Source organism: Coregonus lavaretus (genome assembly GCF_964263955.1).
Source record: "Coregonus lavaretus genome assembly, chromosome: 30".
Taxonomy (NCBI): domain Eukaryota; kingdom Metazoa; phylum Chordata; class Actinopteri; order Salmoniformes; family Salmonidae; genus Coregonus; species Coregonus lavaretus.
In genome coordinates, this window is record NC_140017.1 from 37633723 (window position 1) to 37656469 (window position 22747).

General features: G+C 47.5%; 2 protein-coding genes across 3 annotated transcripts in view; one reads left to right on the plus strand and one right to left on the minus strand.

Moving 5' to 3' along the window:
- The window catches only part of LOC311105440 (protein phosphatase 1D-like), a 30577-nt gene extending 19634 nt beyond the window's left edge, over positions 1-10943 (plus strand). The window contains exons 4-6 of the mRNA XM_084147590.1: positions 7031-7212; positions 7393-7617; positions 8106-10943. Coding sequence (XP_084003716.1) covers positions 7031-7212; positions 7393-7617; positions 8106-8525 — 827 coding nt within the window. The 3' untranslated portion in view covers positions 8526-10943. The remainder of the gene's footprint in view (positions 1-7030; positions 7213-7392; positions 7618-8105) is intronic.
- Positions 10944-18587: 7644 nt separating this feature from the next.
- Positions 18588-22189, minus strand: LOC311105560 (uncharacterized protein). 2 transcript variants are annotated; one of them, XM_084147738.1, is made up of 6 exons: positions 21532-22189; positions 21245-21340; positions 20845-20957; positions 19858-19981; positions 19325-19497; positions 18588-19235 (listed from the first exon to the last, which is right to left on the minus strand). In XM_084147738.1, the coding sequence occupies exons 1-6, from the start codon at positions 21569-21571 to the stop codon at positions 19170-19172; spliced, it is 612 nt and encodes a 203-aa protein (XP_084003864.1). In that variant the 5' UTR covers positions 21572-22189; the 3' UTR covers positions 18588-19169. The 2 variants fall into 2 exon arrangements, with proteins under 2 accessions (XP_084003864.1, XP_084003865.1); XM_084147739.1 differs by having other exon boundaries at positions 19325-19531; positions 21532-22156.
- Between the last annotated feature and the right edge of the window lie 558 nt (positions 22190-22747).

Here is a 22747-nt window from a genome sequence, read left to right on the forward strand (position 1 = left end):
ACCCCCTCCCTTCACGTCTCCTGTCCCCTTGTTATCCAGTGGGTAAACCCCCTCCCTTCACGTCTCCTTTCCCCTTGTTATCCAGTGGGTAAAACCCCCTCCCTTCACGTCTCCTTTCCCCTTGTTATCCAGTGGGTAAACCCCCTCCCTTCACGTCTCCTTTCCCCTTGTTATCCAGTGTGTAAAACCCCCTCCCTTCACGTCTCCTGTCCCCTTGGTATCCAGTGGGTAAACCCCCTCCCTTCACGTCTCCTGTCCCCTTGGTATCCAGTGGGTAAACCCCCTCCCTTCACGTCTCCTTTCCCCTTGTTATCCAGTGTGTAAACCCCCTCCCTTCACGTCTCCTTTCCCCTTGGTATCCAGTGTGTAAACCCCCTCCCTTCACGTCTCCTGTCCCCTTGTTATCCAGTGGGTAAACCCCCTCCCTTCACGTCTCCTTTCCCCTTGTTATCCAGTGGGTAAACCCCCTCCCTTCACATCTCCTGTCCCCTTGGTATCCAGTGGGTAAACCCCCTCCCTTCACGTCTCCTTTCCCCTTGGTATCCAGTGGGTAAACCCCCTCCCTTCACGTCTCCTTTCCCCTTGTTATCCAGTGGGTAAACCCCCTCCCTTCACGTCTCCTTTCCCCTTGTTATCCAGTGTGTAAAACCCCCTCCCTTCACGTCTCCTGTCCCCTTGTTATCCAGTGGGTAAACCCCCTCCCTTCACGTCTCCTTTCCCCTTGTTATCCAGTGTGTAAAACCCCCTCCCTTCACGTCTCCTGTCCCCTTGGTATCCAGTGGGTAAACCCCCTCCCTTCACGTCTCCTGTCCCCTTGGTATCCAGTGGGTAAAACCCCCTCCCTTCACGTCTCCTGTCCCCTTGGTATCCAGTGGGTAAACCCCCTCCCTTCACGTCTCCTGTCCCCTTGGTATCCAGTGGGTAAACCCCCTCCCTTCACGTCTCCTGTCCCCTTGGTATCCAGTGGGTAAACCCCCTCCCTTCACGTCTCCTGTCCCCTTGGTATCCAGTGGGTAAACCCCCTCCCTTCACGTCTCCTTTCCCCTTGTTATCCAGTGGGTAAAACCCCCTCCCTTCACGTCTCCTTTCCCCTTGTTATCCAGTGTGTAAAACCCCCTCCCTTCACGTCTCCTGTCCCCTTGGTATCCAGTGTGTAAACCCCCTCCCTTCACGTCTCCTTTCCCCTTGGTATCCAGTGGGTAAACCCCCTCCCTTCACGTCTCCTTTCCCCTTGGTATCCAGTGTGTAAACCCCCTCCCTTCACGTCTCCTTTCCCCTTGGTATCCAGTGGGTAAACCCCCTCCCTTCACGTCTCCTGTCCCCTTGGTATCCAGTGGGTAAACCCCCTCCCTTCACGTCTCCTGTCCCCTTGGTATCCAGTGGGTAAACCCCCTCCCTTCACGTCTCCTGTCCCCTTGGTATCCAGTGGGTAAAACCCCCTCCCTTCACGTCTCCTGTCCCCTTGGTATCCAGTGGGTAAACCCCCTCCCTTCACGTCTCCTGTCCCCTTGTTATCCAGTGTGTAAACCCCCTCCCTTCACGTCTCCTGTCCCCTTGGTATCCAGTGGGTAAAACCCCCTCCCTTCACGTCTCCTTTCCCCTTGGTATCCAGTGGGTAAACCCCCTCCCTTCACGTCTCCTTTCCCCTTGGTATCCAGTGGGTAAACCCCCTCCCTTCACGTCTCCTGTCCCCTTGTTATCCAGTGTGTAAAACCCCCTCCCTTCACGTCTCCTGTCCCCTTGGTATCCAGTGTGTAAACCCCCTCCCTTCACGTCTCCTTTCCCCTTGTTATCCAGTGGGTAAACCCCCTCCCTTCACGTCTCCTGTCCCCTTGTTATCCAGTGGGTAAACCCCCTCCCTTCACGTCTCCTGTCCCCTTGTTATCCAGTGGGTAAACCCCCTCCCTTCACGTCTCCTGTCCCCTTGGTATCCAGTGGGTAAACCCCCTCCCTTCACGTCTCCTTTCCCCTTGGTATCCAGTGGGTAAAACCCCCTCCCTTCACGTCTCCTTTCCCCTTGGTATCCAGTGGGTAAACCCCCTCCCTTCACGTCTCCTGTCCCCTTGGTATCCAGTGGGTAAACCCCCTCCCTTCACGTCTCCTTTCCCCTTGGTATCCAGTGGGTAAAACCCCCTCCCTTCACGTCTCCTGTCCCCTTGGTATCCAGTGGGTAAACCCCCTCCCTTCACGTCTCCTTTCCCCTTGTTATCCAGTGGGTAAACCCCCTCCCTTCACGTCTCCTTTCCCCTTGTTATCCAGTGGGTAAACCCCCTCCCTTCACGTCTCCTTTCCCCTTGTTATCCAGTGTGTAAAACCCCCTCCCTTCACGTCTCCTTTCCCCTTGTTATCCAGTGTGTAAAACCCCCTCCCTTCACGTCTCCTGTCCCCTTGGTATCCAGTGGGTAAACCCCCTCCCTTCACGTCTCCTTTCCCCTTGGTATCCAGTGGGTAAAACCCCCTCCCTTCACGTCTCCTTTCCCCTTGGTATCCAGTGGGTAAAACCCCTCCCTTCACGTCTCCTGTCCCCTTGGTATCCAGTGGGTAAAACCCCCTCCCTTCACGTCTCCTTTCCCCTTGGTATCCAGTGGGTAAAACCCCTCCCTTCACGTCTCCTTTCCCCTTAAACCCCCTCCCTTCACGTCTCCTGTCCCCTTAAACCCCCTCCCTTCACGTCTCCTTTCCCCTTAAACCCCCTCCCTTCACGTCTCCTGTCCCCTTGTTATCCAGTGGGTAAACCCCCTCCCTTCACGTCTCCTTTCCCCTTGTTATCCAGTGGGTAAACCCCCTCCCTTCACGTCTCCTTTCCCCTTGTTATCCAGTGGGTAAACCCCCTCCCTTCACGTCTCCTTTCCCCTTGTTATCCAGTGTGTAAAACCCCCTCCCTTCACGTCTCCTTTCCCCTTGTTATCCAGTGTGTAAAACCCCCTCCCTTCACATCTCCTGTCCCCTTGGTATCCAGTGGGTAAACCCCCTCCCTTCACGTCTCCTGTCCCCTTGGTATCCAGTGGGTAAACCCCCTCCCTTCACGTCTCCTTTCCCCTTGGTATCCAGTGTGTAAAACCCCCTCCCTTCACGTCTCCTGTCCCCTTGGTATCCAGTGGGTAAACCCCCTCCCTTCACGTCTCCTGTCCCCTTGGTATCCAGTGGGTAAACCCCCTCCCTTCACGTCTCCTTTCCCCTTGGTATCCAGTGGGTAAAACCCCCTCCCTTCACGTCTCCTTTCCCCTTAAACCCCCCTCCCTTCACGTCTCCTTTCCCCTTAAACCCCCTCCCTTCACGTCTCCTTTCCCCTTAAACCCCCTCCCTTCACGTCTCCTTTCCCCTTAAACCCCCTCCCTTCACGTCTCCTGTCCCCTTGGTATCCAGTGGGTAAAACCCCTCCCTTCACATCTCCTGTCCCCTTGTTATCCAGTGGGTAAAACCCCCTCCCTTCACGTCTCCTTTCCCCTTGTTATCCAGTGGGTAAAACCCCCTCCCTTCACGTCTCCTTTCCCCTTGGTATCCAGTGGGTAAAACCCCCTCCCTTCACGTCTCCTTTCCCCTTAAACCCCCTCCCTTCACGTCTCCTGTCCCCTTGGTATCCAGTGTGTAAACCCCCTCCCTTCACGTCTCCTGTCCCCTTGGTATCCAGTGTGTAAACCCCCTCCCTTCACGTCTCCTGTCCCCTTGGTATCCAGTGTGTAAACCCCCTCCCTTCACGTCTCCTGTCCCCTTGGTATCCAGTGGGTAAAACTCCCTCCCTTCACGTCTCCTTTCCCCTTGGTATCCAGTGGGTAAACCCCCTCCCTTCACGTCTCCTGTCCCCTTGGTATCCAGTGGGTAAACCCCCTCCCTTCACGTCTCCTTTCCCCTTGTTATCCAGTGTGTAAACCCCCTCCCTTCACGTCTCCTGTCCCCTTGGTATCCAGTGGGTAAACCCCCTCCCTTCACGTCTCCTGTCCCCTTGTTATCCAGTGGGTAAACCCCCTCCCTTCACGTCTCCTTTACCTTGGTATCCAGTGGGTAAACCCCCTCCCTTCACGTCTCCTTTCCCCTTGTTATCCAGTGTGTAAACCCCCTCCCTTCACGTCTCCTTTCCCCTTGGTATCCAGTGTGTAAAACCCCCTCCCTTCACGTCTCCTGTCCCCTTGTTATCCAGTGGGTAAACCCCCTCCCTTCACGTCTCCTTTCCCCTTGTTATCCAGTGGGTAAAACCCCCTCCCTTCACGTCTCCTTTCCCCTTGTTATCCAGTGGGTAAACCCCCTCCCTTCACGTCTCCTTTCCCCTTGTTATCCAGTGTGTAAAACCCCCTCCCTTCACGTCTCCTGTCCCCTTGGTATCCAGTGGGTAAACCCCCTCCCTTCACGTCTCCTGTCCCCTTGGTATCCAGTGGGTAAACCCCCTCCCTTCACGTCTCCTTTCCCCTTGTTATCCAGTGTGTAAACCCCCTCCCTTCACGTCTCCTTTCCCCTTGGTATCCAGTGTGTAAAACCCCCTCCCTTCACGTCTCCTGTCCCCTTGTTATCCAGTGGGTAAACCCCCTCCCTTCACGTCTCCTTTCCCCTTGTTATCCAGTGGGTAAACCCCCTCCCTTCACATCTCCTGTCCCCTTGGTATCCAGTGGGTAAACCCCCTCCCTTCACGTCTCCTTTCCCCTTGGTATCCAGTGGGTAAACCCCCTCCCTTCACGTCTCCTTTCCCCTTGTTATCCAGTGGGTAAACCCCCTCCCTTCACGTCTCCTTTCCCCTTGTTATCCAGTGTGTAAAACCCCCTCCCTTCACGTCTCCTGTCCCCTTGTTATCCAGTGGGTAAACCCCCTCCCTTCACGTCTCCTTTCCCCTTGTTATCCAGTGTGTAAAACCCCCTCCCTTCACGTCTCCTGTCCCCTTGGTATCCAGTGGGTAAACCCCCTCCCTTCACGTCTCCTGTCCCCTTGGTATCCAGTGGGTAAAACCCCCTCCCTTCACGTCTCCTGTCCCCTTGGTATCCAGTGGGTAAACCCCCTCCCTTCACGTCTCCTGTCCCCTTGGTATCCAGTGGGTAAACCCCCTCCCTTCACGTCTCCTGTCCCCTTGGTATCCAGTGGGTAAACCCCCTCCCTTCACGTCTCCTGTCCCCTTGGTATCCAGTGGGTAAACCCCCTCCCTTCACGTCTCCTTTCCCCTTGTTATCCAGTGGGTAAAACCCCCTCCCTTCACGTCTCCTTTCCCCTTGTTATCCAGTGTGTAAACCCCCTCCCTTCACGTCTCCTTTCCCCTTGGTATCCAGTGGGTAAACCCCCTCCCTTCACGTCTCCTTTCCCCTTGGTATCCAGTGTGTAAACCCCCTCCCTTCACGTCTCCTTTCCCCTTGGTATCCAGTGGGTAAACCCCCTCCCTTCACGTCTCCTGTCCCCTTGGTATCCAGTGGGTAAACCCCCTCCCTTCACGTCTCCTGTCCCCTTGGTATCCAGTGGGTAAACCCCCTCCCTTCACGTCTCCTGTCCCCTTGGTATCCAGTGGGTAAAACCCCCTCCCTTCACGTCTCCTGTCCCCTTGGTATCCAGTGGGTAAACCCCCTCCCTTCACGTCTCCTGTCCCCTTGTTATCCAGTGTGTAAACCCCCTCCCTTCACGTCTCCTGTCCCCTTGGTATCCAGTGGGTAAAACCCCCTCCCTTCACGTCTCCTTTCCCCTTGGTATCCAGTGGGTAAACCCCCTCCCTTCACGTCTCCTTTCCCCTTGGTATCCAGTGGGTAAACCCCCTCCCTTCACGTCTCCTTTCCCCTTGTTATCCAGTGGGTAAACCCCCTCCCTTCACGTCTCCTTTCCCCTTGTTATCCATTGGGTAAACGCCCTCCCTTCATGTCTCCTTTCCCCTTGTTATCCAGTGTGTAAAACCCCCTCCCTTCACGTCTCCTTTCCCCTTGTTATCCAGTGTGTAAAACCCCCTCCCTTCACGTCTCCTGTCCCCTTGGTATCCAGTGGGTAAACCCCCTCCCTTCACGTCTCCTTTCCCCTTGTTATCCAGTGGGTAAACCCCCTCCCTTCACGTCTCCTGTCCCCTTGGTATCCAGTGGGTAAACCCCCTCCCTTCACGTCTCCTTTCCCCTTAAACCCCCTCCCTTCACGTCTCCTTTCCCCTTGGTATCCAGTGGGTAAACCCCCTCCCTTCACGTCTCCTGTCCCCTTGTTATCCAGTGGGTAAACCCCCTCCCTTCACGTCTCCTGTCCCCTTGTTATCCAGTGTGTAAAACCCCCTCCCTTCACGTCTCCTGTCCCCTTGGTATCCAGTGTGTAAACCCCCTCCCTTCACGTCTCCTTTCCCCTTGGTATCCAGTGGGTAAACCCCCTCCCTTCACGTCTCCTGTCCCCTTGGTATCCAGTGGGTAAACCCCCTCCCTTCACGTCTCCTGTCCCCTTGGTATCCAGTGGGTAAACCCCCTCCCTTCACATCTCCTGTCCCCTTGTTATCCAGTGGGTAAACCCCCTCCCTTCACGTCTCCTGTCCCCTTGGTATCCAGTGGGTAAACCCCCTCCCTTCACGTCTCCTGTCCCCTTGGTATCCAGTGGGTAAACCCCCTCCCTTCACGTCTCCTGTCCCCTTGTTATCCAGTGTGTAAACCCCCTCCCTTCACGTCTCCTGTCCCCTTGGTATCCAGTGGGTAAAACCCCCTCCCTTCACGTCTCCTTTCCCCTTGGTATCCAGTGGGTAAACCCCCTCCCTTCACGTCTCCTTTCCCCTTGGTATCCAGTGGGTAAACCCCCTCCCTTCACGTCTCCTTTCCCCTTGTTATCCAGTGTGTAAAACCCCCTCCCTTCACGTCTCCTTTCCCCTTGTTATCCAGTGTGTAAAACCCCCTCCCTTCACGTCTCCTGTCCCCTTGGTATCCAGTGGGTAAAACCCCCTCCCTTCACGTCTCCTTTCCCCTTGGTATCCAGTGGGTAAACCCCCTCCCTTCACGTCTCCTGTCCCCTTGGTATCCAGTGGGTAAACCCCCTCCCTTCACGTCTCCTGTCCCCTTGGTATCCAGTGTTCCATAACCTTTATTTAATGATTCTGTCACTATAGGGGACCTGTGGAGCTATGACTTCTACAGCGGAGAGTTTGTGGTGTCCCCGGAGCCAGACACCTGTGTGCTGACCCTTGACCCCCATAAACACCGTTACATCATCCTGGGCAGTGACGGGCTGTGGAACATGGTGCCCCCCCAGGACGCCGTCTCCATGTGCCAGGATAACGATGAGGCCATGGTGAGTTGTGGTGCTACGTCCTGTTCACCAGGGTAAAACATTTTTGCAATGAGAAACAAAACAAATCTGTTTCTTATTGGTTTAGGGTAGCACCTCCCTTTAGGTAGGACCTCCGTAATTATTTGAATACCAACATGATGATACATTAAAAAACCACACAACTACTGTAAACAACCTTAGGCGTCGTGCGGGGTGTCCAGCGCTCGCCAGCTGGTGAGCCACGCCCTCCTGAGGTGGCGCCAGAGGATGCTGCGTGCGGACAACACGTCGGCCATCGTGATCGCCCTGCAGGAGCCCGGCGTCCCCCAGGAGCCCCTCCACCATGAGGAGGTGCTGCTCAACCTGGCCGAGGGACAGCACTGTGGCCCCACATCGGGCTCCCGCTCCAACACACCACTCATCAAGGTACAGAGCAGAGGGACTCGTAAGACTGTGTCCCAAATGGTTTCTATTCCCTATATAGTGCACTGCTTTTGACCAGGGCCCTATGGGAAAATAGGGAGCAATTTGGGACAAAGGCTAAATCATAATTACTACTTCATTACTACGTTACTACTGTATGAAATGCCTCTCTCTCTCCCCCCTCTCCCCCCTCTCTCTCTCCCCCCCTCTCTCTCCCTCCCTCTCTCCCTCTCCCTCTCTCTCTCTCCCCCCTCTCTCTCCCCCCTCTCTCTCCCCCCTCTCTCCCCCCCCTCTCTCTCCCCCTCTCTCTCCCCCTCTCGCTCTCTCCCTCCCTCTCGCTCTCTCTCCCCCTCTCCCTCTCTCTCCCTCTCTCCCCCTCTCTCTCTGTCTCTCTCTCTCTCTCGCTCTGTCTCTCTCTCTGTCTCTCTCTCTCTCTCGCTCTCCCTCTCTCCCTCTGTCGCTCCCCTCCCCACCTCCCCCCACCTCTCTAGGTTCCAGACATGGACATGCCGTCTGCTGTGTGTGAGCTCCTCCCGACCCTGGAGCGGGGAAACGGCCTATCAGGGAGCAGCCTGTACGCCCTGGCCCTATCAGATCCCTTCGGCCCGCCCCTCTCCGACTCGGACGACGACTCCCGCACCGGTTTTCCCTTGACGACAGACAGCCCCACCCCGGGGGAGGAGCTTAGCGATGTCACTGCCAGGACACACGGCGGCAAACGGACGCTGGATGAGACGTCGGCCAACCCCGTCCCGTCCGCCAAGAGGACCCGGAGGAAGAATGGCGCGAGAACGCTGGCAGGAGCAGCGGGGGCAAAAGGCAGTGGAGGAAAGGACCAGAAACAGACTCCGACTCCGCCCCCCACGCTACTCCAGCAGCAACGCGGCAAGGCCACCGTCTGTGTGTGCTGAGAGAGAGACTCACACACACACCCTCTCTCACACACTCTGCAGATGGACAAACAGGGACACAAGACAGACAATAACATTCTGCCTCTTCTTCCACAACCTTTTACAAACGACTACTGACTGAGAGACCAGTCACTTTCAGGATCGTAGTCTGTCTCTGGAGTGACACCTACTGGCCACGTTGATGAATTGCATATTGGCATTGTGTTGTGCACTCTCTTTACTCCTCTCTGTTTTCTTTCAGCTTACTCTGTTCCCTGGGATGGGTGGAGAATGATTTTAAGTGCTGGTCTGTCATTTTAATTATTTTTTTAACCCTCCGTAAGTAACTCTGATGTAAAAGAAAGGAAAACAATTTTCTGGCTGCAAAACAGCTCTTGCGACGCATTAAAAAGTTTCCCAAAAATAACCAAAACATTTGGGGTCGACGGACACTTCCAAAAAAATCGTTTGGAATACTGCATCTGGTGATTGCAACGCATGAAAGTCCACATAAAGCTATAAGATATCTCTCACTCCCACTATGACATCGTGAAGATTTTTTTTGTTTTGTTTTTTTGCAGAGTTTAGTGCTGTTTTGCGGACAGAAAATCACCCAAAGTATGAATTTGTCCAATCTGTAAATATTCTGCAAATCTTGACGTGGGGTTCATTGATAAGTACATGTGTTACTTACTTTAAAGTAAAGCAATATATTTTTATACATTGTTTTATTTGACTATTGTAGAAGCTACAGAAGAGGATAACCAACCATTTTAGATTCAATACATTTCCGCCATCACCTAAATTCACACGTTGTCCTAATAATCTTGATATTCACTTGATATTGTCATAATCTTGACATTCAATCCCCCTTTATGGTTTCACTATGCCAATCCTGGTTTTAAAATGGGATTTATATGTGTTGTGTTTTCGATTTGTGTATTCTGTTATTTCTTCACATATTGAATGAGATCATCCCAAACTGAAGGTGCTGTTACAGTTAAAACTAATGAACTAATAATTCATTAATAGTTGAAGAAGGTGAACTGTATAATATAGTCAGTCAGGATGTTGTTGTTCCCTCTGTCAGATGAGATCACATGACACCTTGTGGCCATTACCTGTAACCGCAATGCTTTGCCTATTTGTCCCTTTCTGCTATGTTTTACCCCCCAACAACAACAACATCTGCAGAAAATGAACTGTAGGGAAATACACACGCTCCAGTTGAGTCCAGGGGTTCTGCTGTCTGCAGTGGTCTTAGAGAAAATGGTTGTTGGGAACTAGCTAGTTGTCAATATACATTAGTTTTTTAGTTTTTTAGAGGGGTTTGAATTCGGGAAGAATACTGGGGGAAAAGGTGTTACTTAAAATAACTTTTATTTGATTCTCAAGTTGATTTGACTTGGGAGTAGGACTGATAAGCTTGACTTCTTTTGAGTGACATCAATGTTCTATTTAAAAAGCAGTCAGACTCTTCATTTACCTACACGGATGTTACTTTCATGTATGAATGATGTGATCAAGTTAAAAGCATTGTGTCATTAATTTGACCCGTTTTTCCTCACGTAGCTGCTGCTGTGATTACAGTGCATCAGACGTTTGACAGTACTGGTGTTTTTAGGAAAGGTCTGCCGACTGCCACATGACAAGCTCTCGTTAAAATATTCAGCATTTTCCGTGTGTAGTTTTTAGTTTTTCTAGACCAAAGTGCAATTTTAACTGGCAATTTGTAGCGTTTTTATTTGTTGTTTTTATTTCCTAGTAGGCCTGTATTTGTTTTAGTTATTTTTACTCCGTTTTGTTGGATTTAAAAATGTCCTTTTTTTTTAGGTGAAGTGCTACTGCTGTGTGACATTCTGCCAGAACATATTTTCTGTTACTTTGTTGGTGATGGTTTTTTGCATAATGTTTTTAGGAAAATTATTGGTGGTTTCCGCAAATTGCACCCTATTCCATATGTAGTGCACTACTTTTGACGACAGTGCATTCGGAAAGTATTCAGACCCCTTGACTTTTCCACATTTTATTATGTTACAGCCTTGTTCTAAAATTGATTAAAATCGTTTTTTTTTTCTTCCCCTCATCAATCTACACACAATACCCCATAATGACAAAGCAAAAAACTAGTTTAGACATTTTTTGCAAATTAAAAAATACATAAAAATGTAAATATAACATTTACATAAGTATTCAGACCCTTTACTCAGTACTTTGTTGAAGCACCTTTGGCAGTGATTACAGCCTCGAGTCTTCTTGGTTTCCAGGTAAAGTGATTCATTTTCCAGGTTCATTTAGTTGCGTGATGGTATCCTGCCCTGCTTGGCGCTGACATAGCTGTGCTGGCAGCAACTAGTGCATGTCTACAGTGTTCATTTGGAAAAGAAACACCACTTGTTTTGAATTGGAAAATTATATGAAATAAAAATATGCTTTCTTAGTGGTGTCTTCTTGACTTATTTGGGGGGGGTTTCAAAGTACACCATGTAGCTCAATAACAATTACTGTATATACACTTTCATAAAGATGGAATTTAAGATAGAAATCTAATTGAAAGAATACCAGTTACAACACATTTTGGCACAGGACCAGAGGAGACATTTAGGATGTGCACAGCACCCACGAACTCAGTACATTACACTGTCCCAGAAGAAAGCATACGTCACAAATGGCACCCTATTCCCAATGAACAGCGAAACTGCAAAAAAGACAACCTAGAATGCCACCTGATCTGTGACAACGACACTGTATTATACCTGTCCTTTACCAACAATACTGTATTAACCTGTCCTGTACCAACGATACTGTATTAACCTGTCCTGTACCAACGATACTGTATTATACCTGTCCTGTACCAACGATACTGTATTAACCTGTCCTGTACCAACGATACTGTATTAACCTGTCCTTTACCAACGATACTGTATTAACCTGTCCTGTACCAACGATACTGTATTAACCTGTCCTGTACCAACGATACTGTATTATACCTGTCCTTTACCAACGATACTGTATTAACCTGTCCTGTACCAACGATACTGTATTAACCTGTCCTGTACCAACGATACTGTATTAACCTGTCCTGTACCAACGATACTGTATTAACCTGTCCTGTACCAACGATACTGTATTATACCTGTCCTTTACCAACGATACTGTATTATACCTGTCCTGTACCAACGATACCTGTACAGAAGGTGGCAACCGTGGGCACGTTGTGTGATAAAGTCATTGGTCGGAAGCTTCATATAGTCATTGGTCGGGAGCAGAGAGAGTGTAATATTTACTGTTCACTTTAGTTTATTATCTATTTCACTTGCTTTGGCAATGTTAACATATGTTCCCCATGTCAATAAAGTCCCTTGATTTGAATTGAGAGAGCAGTAGAGAGGGATCTTGCAAACGATCGGGGATGAAGGACAAAACATGAGATTGTTTGTTTTTGTTTATAAACTGGGTGGTTCGAGCCCTGAATGCTGATTGGCTGACAGCCAGTGGTTGTTTTTGTCTAATCAATCCCCTTGAATCGTTCTCTTTTTCCCTCTGAGCTGGAAGCAAAAGGCCTCAGATTTTCACTTCATCACTTATAGTCGGTCGGTTGCGGATGGGTTATTAGCAATTGCTGGCGGGTGCTGGTGAACAAATCTTATCAAATTGTATTGGTCACATACACGTGTTTAGCAGATGTTATTGCTGGTGTAGCGAAATGCTTGTGATTCTAGCTCCGACAGTGCAGTAGTATCTAACAAGTAATATCTAACAATTTCTCAACATATACCCAATACACACAAATATAAGTAAGGAATGGAATTAAGAATATATACATATATGGACGAGCAATGACAAAGCGGCAGTGACTAAGATAAAGTAGAATAGTATAGAATACAGTATATACATACACTACCAGTCAAAGGTTTGGACACACCTACTCATTCAAGGGTTTTCTTTATTTTTACTATTTTCTACATTGTAGAATAATAGTGAAGACATCAAAACGATGAAATAACACATATGGAATCATGTAGTAACCAAAAAAGTGTTAAACAAATCAAAATATATTTTATATTTGAGTTTCTTCAAATAGCCACCCTTTGCCTCGATGACAGCTTGACACACTCTTGCCATTCTCTCAACCAGCTTCATGAGGTAGTCACCTGGAATGCATTTCAATTAACAGGTGTGCCTTCTTAAAAGTTCATTTGTGGAATTTCTTTCGTTCTTAATGCGTTTGAGCCAATCAGTAGTGTTGTGACAAGGTCGGGGGGGTATACAGAAGATAAGCCCTATTTGGTAAAAGACCAAGTCCATATTATGGCAAGAACAGCTCAAATAACGACAGTCCATAATTACTTTAAGACATGAAAGTCAGTCAATATGGAAAATTTCAAGAACTTTGAAAGTTTCTTCAAGTGCAGTCGCAAAAACCATCAAGCGCTATAACGAAACTGGTTCTCATGAGGACCGCCACAGGAATGGAAGACCCAGAGTTACCTCTGCTGCAGAGGATAAGTTCATTAGAGTTACCAGCCTCAGAAATTGCAAGGGTGTGTGGAGGGAAGGAGAGACCGTAGTGTCGTCAATGGTGAGGGTGAAGTTGCCAGCTTTGGTGAGGGTGGATTTGGTGTCTATGAGGAAGAGTTCGGTTCTATCACTGTTGAGCTTGAGGAAGTGTTGTTGCATCCATGTTTTTATTTCAGAGAGGCAGGATTCAACGTGGGTCAGAGGTGGGTTGAGGAGGGATTTGGTGCTGATCTGTGTGTCATCGGCATAGCAGTGGAAGTCAAGGTTGAAGCAACGGAGGATGTGACCAAGATGTAGGTGATGAAGAGTTAGGGTTAGGGTTAGGGGACCCAGCACAGAGCCCTGGGGGACACCCTGTAGAACTGCAGCTTAGTCTGAGGTGTAGCCATTGAGGGAGATGTAGTCGGTTTGTGAGGTATGATTGTAGCCAGGAGAGCGCGGTGCCCTCAAAACCCAGACCCTCAAGCCTGGTGAGGAGGATCTGATGACTCACTGTGTCAAAAGCGGCACTTGGGTTGAAGAGAATCAGGAAGTTGAGGGCATCAGCAGGGGTGAGGGGCAAAGGTTCACCTTCCAACAGGACAACGATCCTAAGCACACAGCCAAGACAATGCAGGAGTGGCTTCGGGACAAGTCTCTGAATGTCCTTGAGTGGCCCAGCCAGAGCCCGGACTTGAACCCGATCGAACATCTTTGGAGAGACCTGAAAATAGCTGTGCAGCGACACTCCCCATCCAACCTGACAGAGCTTGAGAGGATCTGCAGAGAAGAATGGGAGAAACTCCCCAAATACAGGTGTGCCAAGCTTGTAGCGTCATACCCAAGAAGACTCAAGGCTGTAATCGCCGGAAAAGATGCTTCAACAAAGTACTGAGTAAAGGGTCTGAATACTTATGTAAATTTGATATTTCCGTTTTTTATTTGTAATACAATTTTACAAATTAAAACCTAGTTTTGCTTTGTCATTATGGGGTGTTGTGTGTAGATTGATGAGGGGAAAAAACAATTGAATACATTTTAGAATAAGGCTGTAACGTAACAAAATGTGGAAAAAGGTCAAGTGGTCTGAATACTTTCCCGAATGCACTGTATATACAGACATTCAAACACACACACTTACCGATGGCGATGGATGGTCGGATGGTCGGATGGTCGGATGGTCGGTAGAGTCTCAGGGTCTTCATACAGGTTCATGTCATGTTCTATAGGGAGCGAGGAGCATCCAGGATGGGACTGGTTCACCAACCTCGTCACACTAATCCAATCCAAGGAGCATCCAGGATGGGACTGGTTCACCAACCTCGTCACACTAATCCAATCCAAGGAGCATCCAGGATGGGACTGGTTCACCAACCTCGTCACACTAATCCAATCCAAGGAGCATCCAGGATGGGACTGGTTCACCAACCTCGTCACACTAATCCAATCCAAGGAGCATCCAGGATGGGACTGGTTCACCAACCTCGTCACACTAATCCAATCCAAGGAGCATCCAGGATGGGACTGGTTCACCAACCTCGTCACACTAATCCAATCCAAGGAGCATCCAGGATGGGACTGGTTCACCAACCTCGTCACACTAATCCAATCCAAGGAGCATCCAGGATGGGACTGGTTCACCAACCTCGTCACACTAATCCAATCCAAGGAGCTAACTATTTATTTGACTTTCTTCACAGAAATCTCTTTTTAATTTGTTTCTTATTATCTTTCTTTGCCTTTTTTCATTTGTATCTGAACCAGTGTAGCTCTGAACATCTCTCTACTCTGCTCCCTGAACCAGTGTAGCTCTGAACATCTCTCTACTCTTCTCCCTGAACCAGTGTAGCTCTGAACGTCTCTACTCTGCTCCCTGAACCAGTGTAGCTCTGAACGTCTCTCTACTCTGCTCCCTGAACCAGTGTAGCTCTGAACGTCTCTCTACTCTGCTCCCTGAACCAGTGTAGCTCTGAACGTCTCTCTACTCTGCTCCTTGAACCAGTGTAGCTCTGAACGTCTCTACTCTGCTCCCTGAACCAGTGTAGCTCTGAACGTCTCTCCACTCTGCTCCTTGAACCAGTGTAGCTCTGAACGTCTCTACTCTGCTCCCTGAACCAGCGTAGCTCTGAACGTCTCTACTCTGCTCCCTGAACCAGCGTAGCTCTGAACGTCTCTACTCTGCTCCCTGAACCAGTGTAGCTCTGAACGTCTCTCTACTCTGCTCCCTGAACCAGTGTAGCTCTGAACGTCTCTCTACTCTGCTCCCTGAACCAGTGTAGCTCTGAACGTCTCTCTACTCTGCTCCCTGAACCAGCGTAGCTCTGAACGTCTCTCTACTCTGCTCCCTGAACCAGTGTAGCTCTGAACGTCTCTCTACTCTGCTCCCTGAACCAGCGTAGCTCTGAACGTCTCTCTACTCTGCTCCCTGAACCAGTGTAGCTCTGAACGTCTCTCTACTCTGCTCCCTGAACCAGCGTAGCTCTGAACGTCTCTCTACTCTGCTCCCTGAACCAGTGTAGCTCTGAACGTCTCTCTACTCTGCTCCCTGAACCAGTGTAGCTCTGAACGTCTCTACTCTGCTCCCTGAACCAGTGTAGCTCTGAACGTCTCTACTCTGCTCCCTGAACCAGCGTAGCTCTGAACGTCTCTCTACTCTGCTCCCTGAACCAGCGTAGCTCTGAACGTCTCTACTCTGCTCCCTGAACCAGTGTAGCTCTGAATGTCTCTACTCTGCTCCCTCAACCAGTGTAGCTCTGAACGTCTCTTCGCTCAGCTCCTTTTTTGGAGACATGGAATACACCACAGCCCCTTCGTTGTATTCACTCAACAGCCACGTGACCACACACCAGTGACTCTGAGGATGTGTCCCAAAATGGCACCCTATTCCTTACATAGTGGGAGTATTTCCTATGGGCCCTGGTCAACAGTAGTGCACCATAAATAGGGAGCCATTTGGGACACCCTCCCTCCCAGATGTCACCATAAAGGAGGGCAAATGAAACGAAAACAGAAAAGTGTAATGATTTCTATAAACACTAGATGACTGATGGGGGCGCTGTTTGGAAGCCACCACGCCTCCATCTTGGCACCACTGTAAAAAATAACAGAATGCAACAATGACAAGAAACTGTAAGTGGCTCATTTCAGCTCATTTCATCTTGTTCTTGATACCATGTCTTGTTTTGAGATGTTTTTGACTGATTTCACGTCAATGCTAATATGGCAAAAAATTCACTAGATGGCTAACCAACAACTGTCACAATGTATTTGAGATACAAGTGCTCATTGTGAAAATGTATGTTTTTATATAAACATTGGAGACTAAATATAGTTCACATGTTGTCAACAATCTAAGCCAGCCCCCCGTCTGTTTCGCCCCCATACAGTGCCTTGCAAAAGTATTCATCCCCCTTGGCGTTTTTCCTATTTTGTTGCATTACAACCTGTAATTTAAATGGATTTTTATTTGGATTTCATGTAATGGACATACACAAAATAGTCCAAATTGGTGAAGTGAAATTTAAAAAATAACTTGTTAAGAAAAATTCTAAAATATAAATAACAGAAAAGTGGTGCGTGCATATGTATTCACCCCCTTTGCTATGAAGCCCCTGAATAAGATCTGGTGCAACCAATTACTTTCAGAAGTCACATAATTAGTTAAATAAAGTCCACCTGTGTGCAATCTAAGTGTCACATGATCTGTCACATGATCTCAGTATATATACACCTGTTCTGAAAGGCCCCAGAGTCTGCAACACCACCAAGCGGCACCATGAAGACCAAGGAGCTCTCCAAACAGGTCAGGGACAAAGTTGTGGAGAAGTACATATCAGGGTTGGGTTATAAAAAAATATCAGAAACTTTGAATATTCCACGGAGCACCATTAAATCCATTATTTAAAAATTGAAAGAATATGGCACCACAACAAACCTGCCAAGAGAGGGCCGCCCACCAAAACTCACGGACCAGGCAAGGAGGGCATTAATCAGAGAGGCAACAAAAAGACCAAAGATAACCCTGAAGGAGCTGCAAAGCTCCACAGCGGAGATTGGAGTATCTGTCCATAGGACCACTTTAAGCCGTACACTCCACAGAGCTGGGCTTTACGGAAGAGTGGCCAGAAAAAAAGCCATTGCTTAAAGAAAAAAATAAGCAAGCACGTTTGGTGTTCGCCAAAAGGCATGTGGGAGACTCCTCAAACACTCTGGGAGGAGGACACAACGGAGTTCTCAACCGTGATGGCGAGATCATGGAACGGGCAGTCCTTCCCCGGGAGGAAGAGGAGCTCCGTCTTGCCGAGGTTCAGCTTGAGGTGGTGATCCGTCATCCACATAGAGCCCTATGGTCCCTGGTCAAAAGTAGTCCACTATGTAGGGAATAGGTTATAATTTGGGATGCAGCCCCAGAGGTTCTCTTGATGGAGACCTTTCATTCACAGATCTACAAATTAAGTTATTTCTCAACCTGCTTTAGTGTTGTCTTAAGCCCCGTTTATACTTGGTGCTAACTTGTGTCCTTTGTCCTGACCTTGTCTACATTCTGATTGTGTCCACACTTCCAGAAATATGTCTACACATGGTACTAAAATGTATCTGTTGTCCGTCCACTGAGTCTGCACTGTGACCAGATTTCCTGGTCCCTTCCTCTATGCAAATTATTTCACAGCTATTCTTTCAGAATAATATTTATTTATTGTAAGACGCATATTGACGTAGTCAAGTCAATGGTGCCACCTGTCGATGACTCGAGGGTGGAATAATTATGACTGAAATGGTTTCTGTGTCCAGATCTTTCTACACTTCCAGACACAATGCTGATCACAATGTCTCTTTTGATAGTCTACATCTGTCTAAAAATGTAGGCACAATCAGAATGTGGACAAGATCAGGACAAAATACGCATGTTAGAACCAGGTATAAACGGGGCTAAAAACTCAAGACACAACAGAGATGTTTAATTGGAACGTTTTAAGGAACGTGACAAAAGTGCATCGCTAGCCTGGGTACCATCATGCCCCTCCTTGTCATGCCAAGGGAGTTGACATGATGGCACAAACCAATCTGGCTAGACGTGCATCGCTTCGTACGGCCAATGTTTGCAGTGCCAGTGAGTGAACCCCACCACTCAAATAAACATAGAGCGTATGGGATAATGAATCATGATTGGTGGGATTTATATATTACTGATCTCCTGCACCTCCTCCAATTAAAATGACATTGTATGTTCATAACAGAATGGTCTGAATTGCTGTCTGTATAAAATAATGAGAATGAGAGCTACATAGTAAAGTATATCCCTTATAGGGATACATATTGTCTAACTATATCCCCTCTTGTTTTTCTCTGTCAGAATAGTTTTACATGTTTAGTCATTTAGCAGACGCTCTTATCCAGTGCGACTTACATTATCTTTTATTTTATTTTATTTTTCATACTGGTCCCCCGTGGGAATTTACGTGGCTAGAGAATCAAAACATGAAGATGCAACAATTGTAAAAGAATCAAAGCAACTTCATTGTGCAGCAAATACTGTTTGTTTAAATATGAAACCATTTTATAAAACCATTTCAAACGTTTAGACAATGATTATGAGGCCTTTATTTACATTTAAGTCATTTAGCAGACGCTCTTATCCAGAGCGACTTACAAAATTGGTGCATTCAACTTATGATAGCCAGTGGGACAACCACCTATAAAACGTTTAAAATAGATACATATGGTATACAGTACTGTAGGTCAAAAGTGAATATTCATGTGTTGCAACCACCTTCATGGATAGATTCAGCTCATTGCTTTTGCTAAGAGTATAGAACAGGTCAAAAGGTCAAATCATAGCAACATGTAGAACAGGTCAAATCATAGCAACATGTAGAACAGGTCAAATCATAGCAACATGTAGAACAGGTCAAATCATAGCAACATGTAGAACAGGTCAAATCATAGCAACATGTAGAACAGGTCAAATCATAGCAACATGTAGTAGTAGTTTGTTTACTTCCGTTTATAAGTGCTCTTCACTTTTCATTTTGTCTCTTTTAATCAAAACTCGGTTTTAAATGAATGTTGCTTTTTTGTTTACAGCACATTTGGACCCTGTCAAAATAGGAGTTCCTGAGGCTTTATCAGCAGCGTAGAACAGAGTGCTTCAGTATTCTGTCATTCTCACTCCCTCTGTTCCTCCACCTCATCTTTGGTAAGGTATTTAATGTGAGCCCATATGCACCATATCTGGAGAGACGGAGAGAAAGGGGGGTAAAGAAAGTGTCAACGTGTATGTGTGTTTACGTCAGTGTAGTCCCATCAGTCAGTTGTCTTACCTCCACTGAGACACCCAGGAGCCTCCCTCCTGCCAGGATCAGAGTCCCCAGTGTCTGCAGCCAGAGGGGGGCACAGAGGGGGTGGGTGAGGACCCCCCGCTGGTACCCATACAGCCACAGGGGTAGGCCATGTAAACCACCAATCACCCACGTCCCCAGGGGCGTCCGAAACCCTAGCAACATGAGAGAGAATGTTCCAGGATCTCCCTAGCAACATGAGAGAGAATGTTCCAGGATCTCCCTAGCAACATGAGAGAGAATGTTCCAGGATCTTTCCATTCACTTCAGTCTGAAATCCAGGGTCTGTATTCAAAAGTGTCTCAGTGTCTAGGATCAGGTTCATCTTATTCAATTTTCTAAGTTCAAATATATCGTTCATTGAGATGAACCAAAACATGACTGGTAGCTACAGCAGAGAACACCTTATTAGAATGTCTTATTTTGGCAGACAACTTCTGTGAAACGTTTCTGAAAAACCTGTCATAGACTAAAGGCTGGCTTCAGACATCCAGTATAGTGGATTAGCCCTTTACCTTTGGCCATGATGGTCTGTACCCACAGAGGGCTGTCTGTAAAGCTGCTCTTCCACTGGGCACCACGGGCAGTGTGGTTACACACAAACACACACCACTCCACTGAAGACACCAGCCAGCCCCACTAGAACAGAACAGAACATTATATGGACGCTGGCATACCAGGGCCTACACAAGGAAGACTGGCAGGACATAATAAACTCTTGATGTCTCATGTGTTGCACTGCAGTTACTTACTATACTTGTTATTTAGTGAACATTGCCATTACATGACGAAAAGTGCACAACTGAAAGCTGCCTCAAGGTACAACAAGTTCAACGTTTGCACAGAAAGAGAGACATGTTTTCGGTAGTGCTCAGTGTTTAAGAAACATATTTAGACATTGGAGTCATTTAGCAGACACTCTTATCCAGAGTGACTTAGTTAGTGAATTCATGTTAAGATCGCTAGGTGAGACAACAGCACATCACAATCGTATCAAGTATATTTTTCCCTCAACAAAGAAGTTATCAGCAAAGTCAGTGCTAGTTGGAAAAGACTAGTGTCTTTTATAACTGTATTATTGTCATTTTTTAATTGGGAGGGAGGGCGTCAGGGGCGCCATGAGAGTTATTTAAGATACTCTTCAAAGAGGTAGGGTTTCAGACATTTTGGGAAGATGGGCAGGGGCTCTACAACTAAAAAAAACACTTAAATATAGCACGTGGTACGGACACAGATCCTCTCCACATCACCTGGTAGGAGCGGCCTGCCAGGTAGGATGTAATCCAAGAGTGTGCAGAGCATGAGACGCCCAGCCCTGAGAGGGTGGAGAGGAGGATCTGATGGTTCACGGTGCACTCACCATTTGTGGGCTACAAATGCCCCCTATTCTCTATGTAGTGCATTACTATCCATAAGGCTCTGGTCAAAAGTAGTGCACTTTATGGGGAATCGGGTGGCATTTGGGACTCAGCCTCTGTCTTGAAGGTACATAGCCTACCTACTTCATACAGCTGGTTCCACACCATGCTTCTCCCAAGGTTGTCTATCACCACGTCTAACCAGGCCCCAAACCTGGAGGTCTGCCCAAGCCTCCGAGCTAGCCATCCATCCAGCCCTGGACAACACAGGAACTACATATGTTAATGTGGTAACAAAAAACACAGAAACTGTGGGCTACTGTTCAATAGCCATAAATATACACAGGTGCAACTGGACGTTACTGTAATGTGATTTAACTTGGAATTGAGGATTCGGTCATAAAGTGTAAACTGATAGGTCAATGGAATTTGCACACAAACTTTGGACTACTGTTAAATAGGCATATCGCAATCAAGATCATTTTAGCATGATATTTCATGTTTAAACATGACTTTGAAGATTTTATTTTATTTTATTATTTACCATCTAGAATGATAGAGATGGAGTAGGTGGAGAGAAACACGGGTGGATTGTTGAAGGCAGTCCAAGCAGAAAGTATAAGGACTAGGCGGATATAACCTGTAACCAGAATGAAGAATGAACATGAGAAAAATCAAGAATACTGTTAGAAATTAGTAAAGTGTACAACTAATAATACATTATGTACATTATTTAATCAATGGAGCATCCATTACTTATGCTTCTTGCTTACTATACATTTATCTTGCCATAGGTCTCTGGTAAGAGACAAAAACTTTTTTTTCTCTCACCTATGATGTTGGGCCAATAAACAAAAACCTCTTGTCCCATATTCAGTCAGTTACTAATAGGACCATATCGTCCCTCTTCCCCTGTCACCAATGTAATCCGAATTGTTAGCCTCTGATTGTGGCTCCGGATCAGACAGCGCTCACCCGGTAACAAAGATGATGCAACCTTTCAGCGACCTCTAGCTACCAATAGCGAAGATATCTCGAAATGTATTACCGACTTTTATTTATGAAGTGGATATATGCGGCTATAGAATCCCGAATCGGTAGTATAGGGATGTACACATTATGGCAGTCACCGAAGGGTTTGCTATCTCACGGAGCTATAATAAGAACCGAACCTGTCGAAAGGCTCTTCCTCTTCCCGTCACAGGAAACTCTGACTTAGCAACAGAAATTGTCCCTGAACCATGCTGGTGACCAGGTATGCGGCTAGGTTGAAGTTGCCCTATCTTGCGGTAGCTACGGTAGTCCAGGTGCAACCCAAGACATTAAATTGGACTTTCGATTGAGGATCTGGTCATAAAACTATGAACTGATAGTCAAGCGGAAGACCACACACGAAGAATAAATGTACAGTGTTATAACTGTAGCATATTGCATACTGTCGACTTCAACTGTATCCACAGGGGGGGAGCCAGAGACCAATCAAAGGATCAAAGCAAATGACGTATTTCCGAAGCGTCGATTTACCGAAGTGTTTGCAGACGGACGAAAAATGATGATGTATCCACCAATCCAAAGAAAGGATCGACCGGAGCCGTGTCGCTTTGTGGACTAACGACTCCCATTGTTAGGGCGGAGGGACATGTAACTTGTCAGTGTAGCCATAATCTTTGATGAAAGTCAATGAACTAAGAAGGAGCCCAGACCCAGCTGCTATTGGACTGCTGTCTATAGGAGACACGTCTAGTTAAGTAGACCGGAAATGACCCTTTTTGTAAACGGCGAGTGAACCATCTTTGGTGCGTTCAGAAGGATGTAAACAAACAACAATGGCAGCCGTAGGCCTAGCTCTTTGCAGCCAGACGTTAGTTCTACATAGTTTTCAAGGTATATCAGACCCATATCCATCCATACAGAACACCTGTCGGCTCTGCGGACAAAATCTGCTCATCAAGGGGACATTACAGGCAACACGAAGAATATTTGACAATCCCAAAGCCTCAAAGGAAAAAAAGTTGTGTGACAGATTCCTTGCCACTGGTTTAGTGCT

Coding starts and splice junctions, on each gene's coding strand:
- LOC311105560 (XM_084147738.1), bottom strand. CDS start 21,571: ATGGGACAAGAGGTTTTTGTTTATTGGCCCAACATCATAG. Junction 19,982..20,844: donor TGTGGAACCAGCTGTATGAA/GTAGGTAGGCTA, acceptor GTTCTGTTCTAG/TGGGGCTGGCTGGTGTCTTC. Junction 19,236..19,324: donor TCCTGGGTGTCTCAGTGGAG/GTAAGACAACTG, acceptor CCGTCTCTCCAG/ATATGGTGCATATGGGCTCA.